General features: G+C 39.5%; 1 protein-coding gene across 4 annotated transcripts in view; it reads left to right on the top strand.

The window, feature by feature from the left end:
- Positions 1-16269, top strand: part of ZNF277 (zinc finger protein 277) — a 144942-nt gene that overhangs the window by 110941 nt on the left and 17732 nt on the right. For all 4 annotated transcript variants that reach the window (XM_032275675.1, XM_032275678.1, XM_032275677.1 and 1 more), the window contains exon 5: positions 10856-10947. In XM_032275675.1, coding sequence (XP_032131566.1) covers positions 10856-10947 — 92 coding nt within the window. The remainder of the gene's footprint in view (positions 1-10855; positions 10948-16269) is intronic.

The raw sequence follows: 16269 nt of genomic DNA, 5'->3' as shown, positions 1-16269 counted from the left end.
GAAGATAAATCCTCTCAGCAAGACAATTTACTTCTATAGAAGGGTGCAGCTCACAGATGGAACAATGGTGGCCACATACTTGGACAAGGCAGGAGGAGGTACTTATGCCTGACAGGGGTCATCCCTACTGCTGTGTCGTTCCCCTATTGGCTAGGGTTAGACCGCACAAGCTAGACTAATACCAGTTGACTGGTATTTTAAAGAGAGCAGAGGTCCAAGCTGGAGTGGCAGAGTGAGGGTTTTGGCAGGAAGGACAGTTACAGGTGGATCAGAGCAGGTAGCCAGGGGTGACCTTGGTCAAAGAAGGTGACTAGAGAAGGTGACTGGATCAGGTGACTGGGATGAGTCAGGATGGAACCAGAGGCCAGGGAACAGATGTGAACTACTGATTATGACTGGTAGAGAAGGTTGTTTACTGGAAGTACAAGGAAGTTAAACTTTGGAGAATTAAAGAATAAGAGAGCTGAACATACTGACATACTGATTCTTTGAAGAGAAACTTGGGGTTCAGTATAACAGTTATCTTCATCTGTATTTTGCCAAAAGTTTGTCTGGAGAACATGCCAGCAAATTTTGTCACTGACTGCCAGATGTTCCTTGGATAATTTTCTGATACCCACCAAAAAAGGGCTAGGCATCTGGTAACACCTTACTTAAAATTTAATCCATTAAAAAATTATGACCATGACTGGGCTCAGTGGCTCACTCTTGTAATCCCAGCGCTTTGGGAGGTGAGGTGGGTGGATCACTTGAGGCCAGGAGTTCAAGACCAGCCTAGCCAACATAGCAAAACTCTGTCTCTACTAAAAATACGATTAGCCAGGCATCCTGGAACATGCCTGTAATCCCAGATACTTGGGAGGCTGAAGCACAAGAATCGCTTGAACCCAGGACGTGAAGGTTGCAGTGAGTCAAGATCACACTACAGCGTTCCAGCCTGGACAACAGAGCAAGACTGTGTCTTAAAAAAAAAAATTGTGACCACAACATATGAGGTACAACTTTGGAAGCCAATAGTTGGTGTTAGGAGGATGGATGAGGATTAGTGGACTGTGGTCTAGTGTGTGGGTATTCTCTTCAGTCATTTTTGAGTAACAAATAATTTTTCATGCAAGTTCTAGTCTGTGCTTACGATGTAGAAGAGGAAAGATATTTTCCCTCATTCACCTCTAGTGTCATGACTGAGACCTGTGAAACAAAAGACAGATTAACAAAGGAAAAACATACAAAATGTATTTAGTATGTTTTACTTGACACAAGAGCTGTCATAAGGAGATGAAGACCCAAAGAAACAAGAACCTGTGCATTTTTATGCTAAATGTGATGAAGAAGTGGGTAGTGGTGGGAAGTATGATTAGACAAGGGGGCTATGATCTGGTAAGAAACTGGAGAGGACTTAACCAAACCTGTCAGTTCATATTCTTCTCTTTATCCTTGTGTCTTCAGAGATCAGGATGTTCCTTTCCTCCAGGTATAAGCGAGGGTACCTTTTGAAGGAAGGCTTTATGATCTGCTTTAGGGGAAAAGGGGAAGTAGAAGGTAAAAATGAGCTTCCTGCTTCTGCTATTTTGGCTAAGGTACCGTATTTTGGGGTGGCATGTTCTGAACCCCATCACTGACTACGCAGTTTTTATAAGAGAGAGTCAACCCAAATGTTTCCTCCTGATGATCTCCTCAAGCATGTGCCTCTGTATCCATATGAGCATCTATAAAAGGAACATTCCAGATACTGACTGGAAGAAAGACAGATTCAAGATTATAGCCAGCCAATACTTACAAAAACTGTGTTCAGGGAAGATTGTTTGAGGAAGACTGGAGACTGATTATAGAAAAATTTCATAATTTCATAATTAATTATGAAAAATTTCATTATTTCTCTATATAGTCTTAATCAGTCTCTAGTCAGGAGACAACAAGTATCTGTACTGCATCATGACAACCCCCACCCCCACCCCTCTGTACTGTTTTCACTGAGTTTGAGAGTGTGCTTTGGGATGAGTGTTTTTTTGAGGATCGATATCAGAAACAATCCTATGTTGTTTTTTCTATTAGTCCTAAGTATGTTGTCCATTATACATACGCTGATTATGTACCCACAATGATTCTGAAACCAGTTACCTAGACAGGCCAAACTTCACAAGTTAAGGGCAAAGTCCTCCATAGACTATCCCCACTTCAAACAACAGCCACAAATTGGAGGTTCCTCAGGATACTTCTGACTATCTGGCTACAAATTCAAGGGTTCCCACTACTCTTGCAGGTTCAAATAGTTTGTTATAATGACCCAAAGAACTCACAAACGCACTATATTTGTGACTACAGTGCGGTCATCGCAATAGGATACAAATCAGAACAGGCCAAACAGAGAGACACATAGGGTGAGATCTGGGAGATTCCCAAATACAAAGCTGCCATCCTTCCTAGGGATGCATTGTCCTCCTGGCACATCAGTACATAACAATACCCAGAGTAATGCCAACAAGAAATTTTACTGGAGCTTTGGTGTCCAGAGTTTTTATTGTGGCTTTGTTGAGTAGGTGTAATTGATTAAATCTTTGGTCACATGGTTGAGCTTGATCTCCAGCTCCCTTCCCTCACCAGGAAATGAGGCTGATCTTACGTGGCTCAGAGCCCCAACCCACTAATCACGTGGTTGGTCTTTCTGGCACAGCCAGTTCCCGTTCTGAGTCATCTCATTTATATAAACTCTCAGATGTGGTCTAAGGGCCCACCATGAATTACACAGACACTCCAGTCACTCAGTAAATTCCAAGGGTTTATAAGTTACCTCCTAGGAACAGACAACAAAGGGCATCCAAATTCCACACAAACCCCTTTATCTGGTGTGTTTCCCTTGTCTGCCAAAGCTGAGAGCTGAATTTAGGGCCCACCTTTAGGTTAGGTTTGAGAGAGAGAGTTCTTTTATTTTTTATTTGCAATTTAGGTACCCACCCTATTTTATTCTTTCTTCTTTTACTCCCATTTCTATGCTACATTGTTCTATAGCAGCCTGAAACATTTATTAGAACTAAGTGAAATAATCCCAGATACCTCAGAGTTAACCCATGGTTCTTAAAATAAAAAGCAGGAGGAATAGGAAATTCTGCTGCCTTTCTGTGGAGGCTTTGAGCCACTGCTATAATTTTCATGGGGAGATCTGTTGTGTTCTATATTGCAGGAGTGCCACTGGACTCCTAGGCTGAGAATGCCTAGCTGGTTCTGCCATGCTGCTGCCTTTAAGCTGGTTTGGGAAGGAACCTGAGGAATGTGACTTTTTCTCTCATAGCCACTCATATATCCATTTAGCCAAGAAATTCTATTGTAAATCTATTACTTGACAGTAGCCATAAAATGTTTTTGATAGCCATAGCTAATAACATAAGTCTTGGTTTTACTTTCGTGTGTTAATGCAGGTTGTTTCCACTGGATTTGTCATTTTAAGCAGCAGTTTTTACTTTCCTATGTATAAATTTTTACCTAAATAAACATTTTGAATTGCTCTTTCATAAATTTACTGGTTATTATAATTTTCACCCTAACTCACATTTTCATTTTCTACCTATGTGTCAATCCCCTATGACTATGTTGAGTGCCATCTGCTATCTCTGCTGTTTTACTGATGTTTTCTCTGCTTTTAGCTTATGAATAAAGATGAAAAACTAGGCATTGACCCCTTTGCTGTCACACTTAACATTTTATACTAATTAGAAAAACATATAGCTTATTATTATGTCTCTTTGCCTAGTACATAAGCTGATCTTATATTCTTACAACTCTGGTTTTTCTAAGCGTATTTGTAATGAAAATTTTATCTGATTTTATCAACTTCTTTGAGAGGCTCAAACATATAACGTCTGCGCCATGCTCTTCAACCCCCTATTCCTAGTATATAGCCCAGAATAAACCTAGTATATAGCCCAGCATGAATTTGTTTTAGAAAACATAAAACCACAAAGTAGATGGGCACATCTCCGATTTGCACATCTTTGTGGTGGTTTCTATGGAGTGTCTCCTGATTTTTTTTTTGGTTCATAAGTGCCTTCAAACATATGCCACAGATAATTCTATTTGGTGCTAAGCTTTATGAAGGAAAGAAAGAGTAAGGGAAAGAAAAAGAGAGAGAAAAAGTGAAAAGGAAGAAGGAGAGGAGAAAAGAAAATAGAAAAGAAAAAATCTTTTTCTTCATTGCGCAAGTAGCTTCTACTCAGTTTTTTTGCCTGATTAGCAGTTGTCAGTGTGTTTACCACAGAAGAAGGATGCACAGAATTTTAAATTTTTGTTTTCTCACATCCTAGCAAGGTAACAGCAATAGGAATAAAGGTGCTAGGGCATAGTGATAATGTAACTGTCTTCTACCTAGACTTCTCTTAACCACTTGAAGTTTTTAAGAAATAGAAGCCATGGGCAGCAACTCCATTCAATAGTTATTGTATATTCTGTCTATTATGCACAGTGGCGATTACAAAGATTAATGAAAAAGTTCTGCCTTCAGTTAGCTTATTATCTGGTAGAATACATTTTGAGTTGATTACATAAAGTTAATAACATTAACAAGGTTTTCCTGTGAGTCATTCATATACTTTGGAAGACTATAAGTTTGGGGGGAAAAAAAAATTATATGCATCAGAGCCTGAGTCCTAGGCAGATAAATTATTTTGTAGTTTAAGATTTAGAGGTAGGGCACCTAAAAACCAAATGAAATGTATGAACCTAGGGTGGTCTTGAGTAAAGGTTAGGAGGAATATTAAAAAGCATTCTTGGCACATGCCAGCACTTGGGGAGGCCAAGGTGGGCGGATCTCGAGGTCAAGAGATCCAGACCATCCTGGCCAACATGGTGAAACCCCGTCTTTACTAAAAATACAAAAATTAGCCAGGCGTGGTGGCACGCACCTGTGGTCCCAGCTACTCGGGAGGCTGAGGCGGAAGAATCGCTTAAACCCAGGAGGCCGAGGTTGCAGTGAGCCAAGATTGCGCCACTGCACTCCAGCCTGGCGACAGAGCAAGACTCCGCCTCAAAAAAAGAAAAAAAAAATTATTGGGGTAATTGAAGAAATGTAAGTATTATCTGGATACTACAAGCAATTTTGAAATTACTGTTGATTTTCTTACTTGAGATGATAGTGGTTTTGTGATTATACGTAGGGGAATGTCCTTATTCTTAGGAGAGGCATGCTGAAGTTTTAGGAACGAAGTACCATTGTATCTGCAACTTATTTTCAAATAGTTCAGCCAAAAGAAAATATATAATATACCAATGTATGTGTGCATGTGAAGAGAGAGAAAGAAATAGGCAAAACATTCACAATTACCGAATGTAAGTATTGAGTATAAGATTGTACTGTTCATTTAACTTTTCTGTGTTGGTGAAATTTTTCATAATAAAAAATTTTTTTAAATGAAAGAGACAATATCAAAGTTTAGGGAAAGCAACCTGTCTTATTTAGTTCCTGGTTTACTAGTTCATTTAGAATGTCATGACACAGCTATGTCAGCAAAGCCAATTTCAACACATAAAGGAGAGTTTTCTTCTCCTTAATTTATTGAATTGATTACAGTACAAAAATAAAAACTGTTACAGACACAATAGTTACAGATTTAAATTTTTTTATTTTCATATTTTATGTGTAAGTGAAAAATGGTCAGAAGTATATATGATATCTTTGGTGTTATTTTAAGAAATTTATGAGGCAAAAGCACTTCGTAGACTAAACTTCATTAAAGTGGAAAGGAGGAAAACCTTGTTATCATTATTTCAATTCTTAATATATTTTAAGAAATAAAACAAAAGTAGTTGTGTTCTATACCAATATACTTCATTTTCCTTAGCTGTTGGGCTTTATAATTATCACTCTGGTTCATTTCTTTATCATGACTTGCATCTTCTATTTTGCTCAAAAAGTCATCTTAGTAATAAACTGTATTTGTGCTCTTAAAACATAGGTTTTTAATTTCTTTCTTCAGATAGGGTCTCGCTCTCTTGCTCAGGCTGGAGTGCAGTGGTATGATCACAGCTCACTGCAGCTTCAAGCTCTGGGCTCAAGTGATCATCCCACCTCAGCCTCCTGGATACCCAAACTATAGGCATGCACCACCATGCCTGGCCAATTGTTTTATTTTTAATAAAGATGGGGTATTTCTATGTTGCTCAGGCTGTGTTTATAGTATTAAAAGTAAAAATGAGTTTTTAAAAGTAAAAACCTATCCCCAAAGCTCTACTTGTATACCAAGTAAAATTCTCTGTGTAACTGTATATATTTTATAAAAATTGTCCATTGTAAGGTTAAAAAAAAAATTAGGATTTTAAAAAATCATAATCAATAATAAATTTCTTAGAATAGTTTACTTATTCAGTAGACCATTCTCTTTGTTTAAACAAATTATCAACTTGCTGTGGGAAACTCATTTTACTTTATAAATGAAATATAAACTAAATAATAACTGCTAACTATATGTCAGTTAAGGATAATCAAGTGTGTTATAAACCCCTTTCCTTTGCGAAAGCCACTTTGATTTTCAGCAGAGCACATAGATTTGTGTGTTTATGTTGTTGCACCTGGAGTATAAATTTAGTCATCATGTATTTAATGAGAATCTACTATAAGAAAGTGTGTGTATATGGCATAGAGGAGCCCATTTTCTGTGAGTAGAGATGGTTGGGATGCAGTTTTCCTGAAGACAAAGCTTTGTAGATGCCAACTGAATGCTATAAAACTGTGATTAAAAAAAGGAAGTATCACTTCTAATACAAAAGCAGTCTGGGAAAGTCACTTTAATGATTTGTAGACTGTTTCACAGGCAATTTAGAGATCAGAAACTGAGTTCTGGGAAGTAGCATGCCCAAGGCCACACTAAGAACTACTTCATCACAAAAACCAGACAGGAATATAGAACTCCTAAGTGTCAGGCCATTGTTCTTTCCACTCACCACAGAGATAGAGCATTTGAACTGACCCTTGAATAGGCAAAGATGGGCAAAAGAGGGAATGATTACTCCAGGCCATTGAGTGGGATCAGAAATCATAGTAGGTAGTTGAGAACTGCTATTGAGAATAATAACACAGGTAAATTACAGCATGAGTTCTTGCTTTACCCTATAACATAGAGTTATATGGGGAAGAAACGTGAGAGAAGACTTTTAAAAACCTAGGTTAGAGGCCAGGCACAGAGGCTTACACCTATAAAGCCCAACATTTTGGGAGGCTGAGGCAGGAGGAATGCTTGTGCCCAGGTGTTTGAGGCCAGCCTGGACAGCATAGAGGAACCCACCTGTCTCTACAAAACAAAATACAGAAAATTAAACAGGCATAGTAATGTGTGCCTGTAGTCCACCTCACTGAGGTGGGAGGATCGCTTGAGCCCAGGAAATTGAGATTGCAGTGGGCCATGGATCATGCCACTGCACTCTAGCCTGGGTGACAGAATGAGACCCTGTCTCTAAAGAAAAAAGAAAAAAACCTAGGTTGGAATCAGGTACAGAGCATTGTGAATGCCATGCTACATACTGCGGCTTTTGTTCAATAGAAAACAAGGAGCCATTAAGGTGTTACTTAAGATTTTATTGATTACCAGTTTTAGTTTTATTTCCAGATAATGTCATTACATATTTGCAGATTAATTTTTTGCAGGTCCATTTACAGTCAGATTTTGTCCTTCATTCCTCTAAGAATGCATCAGATAAACATACTTTTAAAATATATGTACAGGGAAAGTCTTTCCTATAAATCCATCTATCTGGTATGTGATAAGCTCAGTAGATCCAAATTGTAGAGAACCCAGTAATAAGAGATAAACTTTACCAGATAAAAATAATCCCCCTGCAGCTCATCAAGGAAGATACTAGGAGCTACTTTTTCTTAGGTACCAAACATATGTGAGTTAATTTTATTCTTAGAATTTGATGATCTGTTTCTCCTTACCTGAGGTTTGGGAGTCCCTAAGTCCCTATAATTTTGTTCTAGGTTAAAAGAAAGAACAGAAGATCTAAACAGAGGATATCAAATGGAAAGGAGGTGTAGATGGGGAAACCAGTTGGTGGTTATAGAAGTAGACCCACTAATAGGGATGAAAAGCTTCAGTGAATAAAGGGAGATAAACATAGATGGCCATAAAAGAGAGTGAATAAAATTAAACCAAAAGAGCACAACAGTTTGGAGTCATTTACAAAGTGATCCTTAAAGTAAAATACATTTGTATTACAGTATAGTCTGGTAGTAATTGTTCACAGCAAAGACCCTGTATCATATAGAACAGGTTAAATTATGTCTTGAATTTGGAATGCAGAAAAACATAAAAATTGTCTTAGAAACCATCTTATACAAAACTTAACCCTTCAAATATCAAACTAAAATTTCTGTGATCTATAAAATCTACTTATCTAGAATTCCTCTTTTTCCAATTAAGCTAGAAATGAGGAATAATTATATTTGCATATATTATGGTTCAATATAAATGAGCTGCTCTGCATTTGGGGCTTAGGACACACTAAAATGGCTGTTATTTTAGTGTGTCTTAAGCTTCAAATGCTGAGCAGCTCATTTATATTGAACTCATCTCCATGAGACTTCTGTGTGGGCATATTGTAAGAAAGATTTGAATGCTGCCCTGCCCCTCCAGATCACTGTCCCCCGGATTCTGAAGTTGTTTGCTCACTAAATGGGAAGGTCATTGTTCTAAGCTCTGTATCTGCATATGCTACAGTGGGTACCTTCTGAGAAAAAAAGTAAATGTGGTATCATGAAAATGGCACCAAATTTCATACCAAGTAGCTATGTAGCTTTAAACATATCCCCTAACATCTCCTATAGGGAATCAGTAGATAGTTTCATGAGATCCCCTTCAGCTGCATGTTGTAAAAAGCAATATTGTTCAGGAAGAAAATCTTACTAGAGCAGAGAGGTTAGATGTAGTTAGTAGAAATAGAATATATTAATAGGGAGACACTGGAAAAATCGTCTTCTTTTGAGAAGTGTGTTAATATCTTTCACCCACTTTTTGATGCTTTTTTTTCTTGTGTTTCTTGGCTGTGTAAATGTCATCTTTTGAGAAGTGTCTGTTCATATCATTTGCCCACATTTTGATGGGGTTGTTTTTTTTCTTGTAAATTTGTTTAAGTTCCATGTAGATTCTGGGTATTAGCCCTTTGTCAGATGGATAGATTGTGAAAATTTTCTCCCATTCTGTAGGTTGCCTCTTCACTCTGATGATAGTTTCTTTTGCTATGCAGAAGCTCTTTAGTTTAATTAAATCCCATTTGTCAATTTTGGCTTTTGTTAACATTGCTTTTGGTGTTTTAGTCATGAAGGCTTTGACCATGCCTATGTCCTGAGTGGTATTGCCTAGGTTTTCTTCTAGCGTTTTTATGCTTTTACACTGTTAGTGGGAGTGTGAATTAGTTCAACCATTGTGGAAGACAGTGTAGTGATTCCTCAAGGATCTAGAACCAGAAATACCATTTGACCCAGCAATCCCATTACTGGGTATATATCCAAAGGTTTATAAATAATTCTACTGTAAAGACACATGCACACAAATATTTACTGCAGCATTGTTCACAATAGCAGAGAATTGGAACCAACCCAAATGCCCATCAACGCTAGACTGGATAAAAACAATGTGGCACATATACACCATGGAATACTATGCAGCCGTAAAAAAAGATGAGTTTATGTCCTTTGTAGGGACACAGATGAGGCTGGAAACCATCATTCTGAGCAGACTAACACAGGAACAGAAAACCAAACACTGCATGTTCTCACTCATAAGTGGGAGTTGAACAATGAGAACAGATGGACACAGGGAGGGGAACATCACACACTGGGGCCTGTTGGGGGTGGGGGCTAGGGGAGGGATAGCATTAGGAGAAATACCTAATGTAGATGATGGGTTGATGGGTGCAGCAAACCACCATCTCACATGTATACCTGTGTAACAAACCTGCACGTTCTGCAGATGTATCCCAGAACTTAATGTAAAATAAAAAAAAAATGAGAAAATTGAGGATTAAAAATGTTAAATACCAATTATATGTGAGAGCCATATTTCAAATCCAGATTTGCTCCATGTTTCAGAGCCTAACCTCTTAACTGCTGTACTGTGGTTAGAAATGGTTGCATGGTAGAAGCAGGAATCAAGTAGAATCTTGATGAACAGATAAGATTTGTATAAGTGAAAAAGCAGAAGGAAATAAAACGACCTCAGGAAAAATAACATATGGAACCACCTTGATTATAGCAGGACATTACCAGAGCATTTTTTAAATTATTTGAGTTGAGGTGCAACAAATTAATTATGCATGAAAATATTAAGAAAAATTCTACCAGCAAAAAGAGGATGAATATGATGGAAAAGTGATTGAAATCAGGGAGACCCCTTAGGAGACTTTATTTATAGTAACCCACAATGACTGAATAAAAACTGAACTGGAGGGTGACCTTGGGAATGGTGGAGAAAAGTTATATCGAAAAATCAAGTGAATCAAGTGAAAAATTGGTCAGAATTTGATTACAAATTAAACTGAGAATTAGGAAGGGGAGCAAATCAAAGATCTAACCACAGTTTTGGTTTTGGAAGAGGGTAAGGATGGAGAAGAGTGGAAAAAGCAGGATAGCAAAGGATGGTAAAACCTTGTTGACTTTATTTTCCACATAACTGTTCAAGTGGAGTGTTCTGTTAGCATTTTGTGATACAGACTTGGAGTTTAATGCAAAAACAGGAATAGAGAAATTTGAAATGTTGGCAACTTTTATATACTCCCTTTATGCTTCCAGCCTAGTTTCCTCCCGTCCAGACTTAGACATTTTTTATTAGCCAACTGTGCATTAAGATAATACCATAAATCTGTTTCTACTTTCCAGAAAGAAATTCTGGAACAACAGCAGCAAGAACGAAATGATACCAATTTTCATGGCATTTGTATATTTTGCAATGAAGAATTCCTTGGAAACAGGTTTGCCACTATGCATCTTTAAATGTTACTGTTTTTAATTTGAAAATTCATCAAAACATTCCTGTTGGTTATATAAATTAAGTTCTATGTGTTGGCTCAGGACCCTTTTGTATACAAGCAGTACTTTAAAAAAATATGCCCAATATCAAAGATGGACTGTAGTTGCTCTAAGCAGTGGAGGGGAATAAATTCTTAAAATGACAGAAGCAGATTTATGTTTGATATTGTAGGGCTTTTTAAATTAGCTGACCAGCAAGACCAGTAGTATGCAACAAACTACTACAAAGCCACCTCTGTATACTAACTTGTTTCCTCTAAATCATTGCTAACTTTTCACTTTTGATTATTAAAAATAAAGACGTAAAAAAGAAGTGGGGGCATTGGTGGTTGTATCGCCAACCCCAGCTGAAGCTCTGACTCTAGTGGGTTGCATAGCCAGTGCCACAGTCTGAGATGAACCCTGAATGATCCAGCCCAGTGGAGGAAGGACACAACCCACCACTAGAGGGGTGGGACTGGGCTACATGTTTTAACAAAAAACACAGGAAGCCTACAGTAGCAAAGAGACAGTATTCTTGACAACCCAGGAGCGCCTACAGGTCAGCGGAAGAGGAGGCCCTAATTTCCCAGAATAAACAAAAAAGACGCTGGAAGCTTCCCTAGTAACCTGAAGGAGTCCCTAGAAACCCAGTAGCGCCCCCACAGGCAGACAAGCAACCTCATCAAGCAGCTCTCTGACACCACAGCCAGGTAAGTCCACAAAGATGGGAAAAAAGCGCAAAAAAGGTGAAACCATCAAAGACCAGAACACCTCTTCTCCTTCAAGGGATCACACTCCTCAACAACACAGGATTACAACTTGACCCAGAAGGAGTGCAGAGAATTGACGGAAACAGGATTTAGAAGGTGTATAATAAGAAACCTTTCAGAGCTAAAGGAACACATTCTAACTCAATACAAAGAAACCAAAAACCTTGAAAAAAGGTTAGATGAAATGCTAACTAGAATAACCAGCTTAGAGAAGAACATAAACGACTTGATGGAATTGAAAAACACAGCATGAGAACTACGTGAAGCAAACACAAGTTTTAATAGCCAAATCGATCGAGCAGTGGAAAGGATATCAGAGATTGAAGATCAACTCAATGAAATAAAAAGAGGGAAGGCAATACAAGAGAAAAAAGAGTGAAAAGAAATGAAAAAAGCCTCCAAGAAAGATGGGATTATGTGAAAAAACCTAATCTACACTTGATCAGTGTACCTGAATATGACACAGAGAATGAATCCAAGCTGGAAAACACACTCCAGGATATTATCCAGGAGAACTTCCCAAGCCTAGCAAGGCAGTCTAAATTTCAAATTCAAGAAATACAGAGAACTCCACAAAGATATTCCTCAAGAAGAGCAACCCCACGGCATATAATCATCAGATTCACCAGGGTCGAAATGAAGGGAAAAATGCTAAGGGCAGCCAGAGAGAAAGGTCAGGTCACCCACAGAGGGAAGCCAGTCGGACTCAACAGATCTCTCAGCAGAAACCCTACAAGCCAGAAGAGAGTGGGGGCCAATATTTAACATCCTTAAAGAAAAGAACTTTCAACCCAGAATCTCATATCCAGCCAAACTAAGCTTCGTAAGTGAAGGAGAAATAAAATGCTTTACAGACAAGCAATTATTGAGAGATTTTGTCACCACCAGACCTGCCCTACAAGAGCTCCTGAAAGAAACACTAAGCATAGAAAGGAACAAGTCCCAGTCACTGTAAAAGCAAACCAGTTGGCAAAGACCAAAAATGCAATTAAGAAAATGAGTCAACTAATGAGAAAGAAAACCAGCCAGTAACAAAATGGCAGGATCAAATTCACACATAACAGTATTAACATTGAATGTAAATGGCCTAAACGCCCCAATCAAAAGACACAGACTGGCAAACTGGATAAAAAGTCAGAACCCATCAGTGTGCTGTATTCAAGAAACCCATCTCACATACAAAGACAAACATAGACTCAAAATAAAGGGATGGAAGAAGATTTACCAAGAAAATGGAGAACAAAAAAAGCAGGGTTGCAATCCTAGCCTCTGATAAAATGGACTTCAAACCAACAAAGATCAAAAGAGACAAAGAAGGACATTACATAATGGTAAAAGGATCAATCCAACAGGAAGAGCTAACCTAAATATATATGTCCCCCAACACAGGAGCACACAGATACATAAGGCAAGTTCTTAATGACCTAAAACGAGATTTAGAGTCCCACACAATAATAGTGGGAGACTTCAATACTCCACTGTCAATATTAGGCAGATCAACGGGACAGAAAATTAACAAGAATATCCAGGACATGAATGCAGAGCTGGACCAAGTGGATCTAATAGACATATACAGAACACTCCATCCCAAATCCACAGAATATACATTTTTCTCAGCACCACATTACACTTACTCTAAAATTGACCGCATCATTGGAAACATCACTCCTCAGCAAATGCAAAAGAACAAAAATCATAACAGTCTATCAGACAACAATGCAATCAGACTAGAACTCAGGATCAAGAAACACACTCAAACCCACACAGCCACTTGGAAACTGAACAACTTGCTTCTGAATGTTGACTAGATAAACAATGAAATGAAGGCAGAAATAAAGCTGTTCTTGGAAACCAACCAGAATGAAGACACAACTTACCAGAATCTCTGGGACATCTTTAAAGCAGTATTGAGAGGGAAATTTATAGCAATAAATGCCCTCCAGAGAAGCGAGAGAAAAATCTAAATTGATGCCCTATCATCAAAATTGAAAGAAATAGAGGAGCAAGATCAAAAAAACTCAAAAGCTAGCAGAAGACAAGAGATAACTAAGATCAGAGCAGAACTGAAGGAGCTAGAGACACCAAAAACCCTTCAAAATATCAATAAATCTAGGAGCTGGTTTTTTGAAAAGATCAACAAAATAGACAGACTGCTACCCAGATTAATAAAAAAGAAAAGAGAGAAGAATCAAATAGATGCAACAAAAAACGATAAAGGATCACCGCTGATCCCACAGAAATACAAATTACCATCAGAGATTACTGCAAACAGCTCTACTAACATAAACCAGTAAACCAGAAAGAAATGAATAAATTCCTAGATACAAGCAGATCACATAATGTGCTATCTCTACTTCAAAGCTTCAAAGATTTTCTTGGCCCTTTACCAACCAGCAACTGTGGCTAGAAGGGTGAAACCTTCCGTCTCTTCTCACCTCAGACAATAGGCTGAATCAAGCTAATTTTGAATTAGCCAGCAAACACTTAGGTACTTGTGTTAGTCAGGGTTCTCCAGAGAAACAGGACCAATAGTATATATAGATTTATAAGAGGATACTTATGGGAATTGGCCTGCACAATTATGGAGGCCAAGAAGTGCCACAATATACTATCTGCAAATTGGAGATCCAAGAAAGTCAGTGGTAAATTCAGTCTGAGTCCAGAGGTCCAAGAACCAGGAACCTGAGTGTCTAGAACAGGAGAAGAATTTCCCAGCTCAACTATCTGGGCCCCCATGGCTTGGCTGATGCCTCCCCTCATTGGTATGGGCTGTCTTCTTTACTCAGTCTGCTGATTCAAATGCTAATCTCTTCCAGAAACATCCTCACAGACACACCTAGATATACTGTTTTTACCAACTATCTGGGCATCCTTTAACCAGGTCAAGCTGACATATTAAGTAAACCATCATAGTATTGGAGAGGACAGCCAGCCCCTTCTTGAGCCTGTTACCAGCTCCATCTGTACCTGGCCCCACTTTCAGAGCCTGGATATCAGCCTTGGAACCCTCAGTAGTCCTGGCTAAGACTAGGCCACTCCTAGGGGAACCTCCCGTGAAACCAGAAGACATCAGTGACCATCAGAACACAGCATGGTACCAAATGAAGACTGTTAACCCCATCAACCCTTTTCCTAGCACTGACTTTGCCTTCACTCAGTCCCCTTCCAGCTCTTAGATGTCAGTCGTAGAACCCTTGGGCAAACCTAGCTCAATTTTGGCCCACTGTGGTAGAACTGTCCTGGATCCAGAAGGTATTAGAGATGGTAGCAATTAGGTATGTGGCCAGGGTAGCCTCCTAACACTCCTGTCTGCTTCGAGACAGCTGCTTGTTAGCCCTCATTCCCTCACTTTCAATATCTGTATTCCTGGCTGGGAAGCCCCAAAAAAGTTCGGAGCAGCCTTCGTTCATACGGGCATGTTCCCAGTGGGGCAACAGAGCCTGGGATCATGGGGACCTTCCTAGTACACCTAGTACTAAGTGTGCCTAGCAGATACATCAGTACCTCCTGAGCCAGCTACTGTATCTTGGTCCATTCCGAGCCTTGGGTATCAGGCCTGAAAGCCCTGGGTAAACCTGTCAGGGTTGGATGCTCTTGGGGGAACACTTTGGAGTCAAGAAGTCCTGGCCTAGCTAAGCCTGGAAACAAGTTCTAAGGGCTGTCAGTCAATTCCACCCACATTCCTCCCAGCAAGCCGCTGGCTGGGGTCAAAAGCCTTACTGAATCAACCCTCTTAGATCCCAGAAGCCACTGTGGCTTACCTGAACAGAGTCTTCAAGACTGGCAGAGCCTCCAAACTCATTTACCCCATGAGCCAACCACTGGCATCTCATCTCCTAACTCAGACTCTAGATGCCAGGTTCTTGGGCCCCAGAGAGGCTGAGAGCAGGATTAGGTTCCCCTGAGTACATTGAGTGTGACTCTTAATGGCAAGACATTTTGATCCTAGATAGCCTGGTGGTGAGGGAAACCTCCCAACCCACCCATACCCCTTGAATCAGATATTATTTCTGACAGCACCCAGGCACAATCTAGGGTCTGGATCTTTATCCTGGAAGTTCTAGGCAGATGTTAACTATGGCTCAGCCACTCTAGGAGAATCTCTCTGGATCCAGAGGCACTGTATTTACCCCAACATGGCCTTGAGGGTAGGGGGAGCTTTCTAACCCTCTGCCTGACACCCCCACGCCCCCAACACACACACACACACACACACACACACACACACACACACACACACACCCTACCTACCTACCTACCTACCACACTGCCTGCAAGAGGCTCCCAGCTCCACTTTCACCTGAACTTTTCCACAGCCTGAGCCTCAGGTCTGGAACCCCTGGAAAGCTCTGTCGGGGCTGCCCCTGGGAGAACCTTTGTGGGCCCAAAAGGCACTGTGAACTACCCTAACAAATAGTTTTCATCAAACTTACCAGTAATAGGCAGTAAGACAAATGAGCACATTAACCACAAGGTTAATAAATGTATCTCCTACATAGTTAAAAAAAAAAA

The sequence above is a fragment of the Sapajus apella genome, unplaced genomic scaffold (assembly GCF_009761245.1).
Source record: "Sapajus apella isolate SASKATOON/1434 unplaced genomic scaffold, GSC_monkey_1.0 scaffold7, whole genome shotgun sequence".
In the NCBI taxonomy this organism is placed as follows: domain Eukaryota; kingdom Metazoa; phylum Chordata; class Mammalia; order Primates; family Cebidae; genus Sapajus; species Sapajus apella.
The sequence above is the reverse complement of the archived record's forward strand: the minus strand, read 5'-3'. Positions and strand labels throughout refer to the sequence as shown.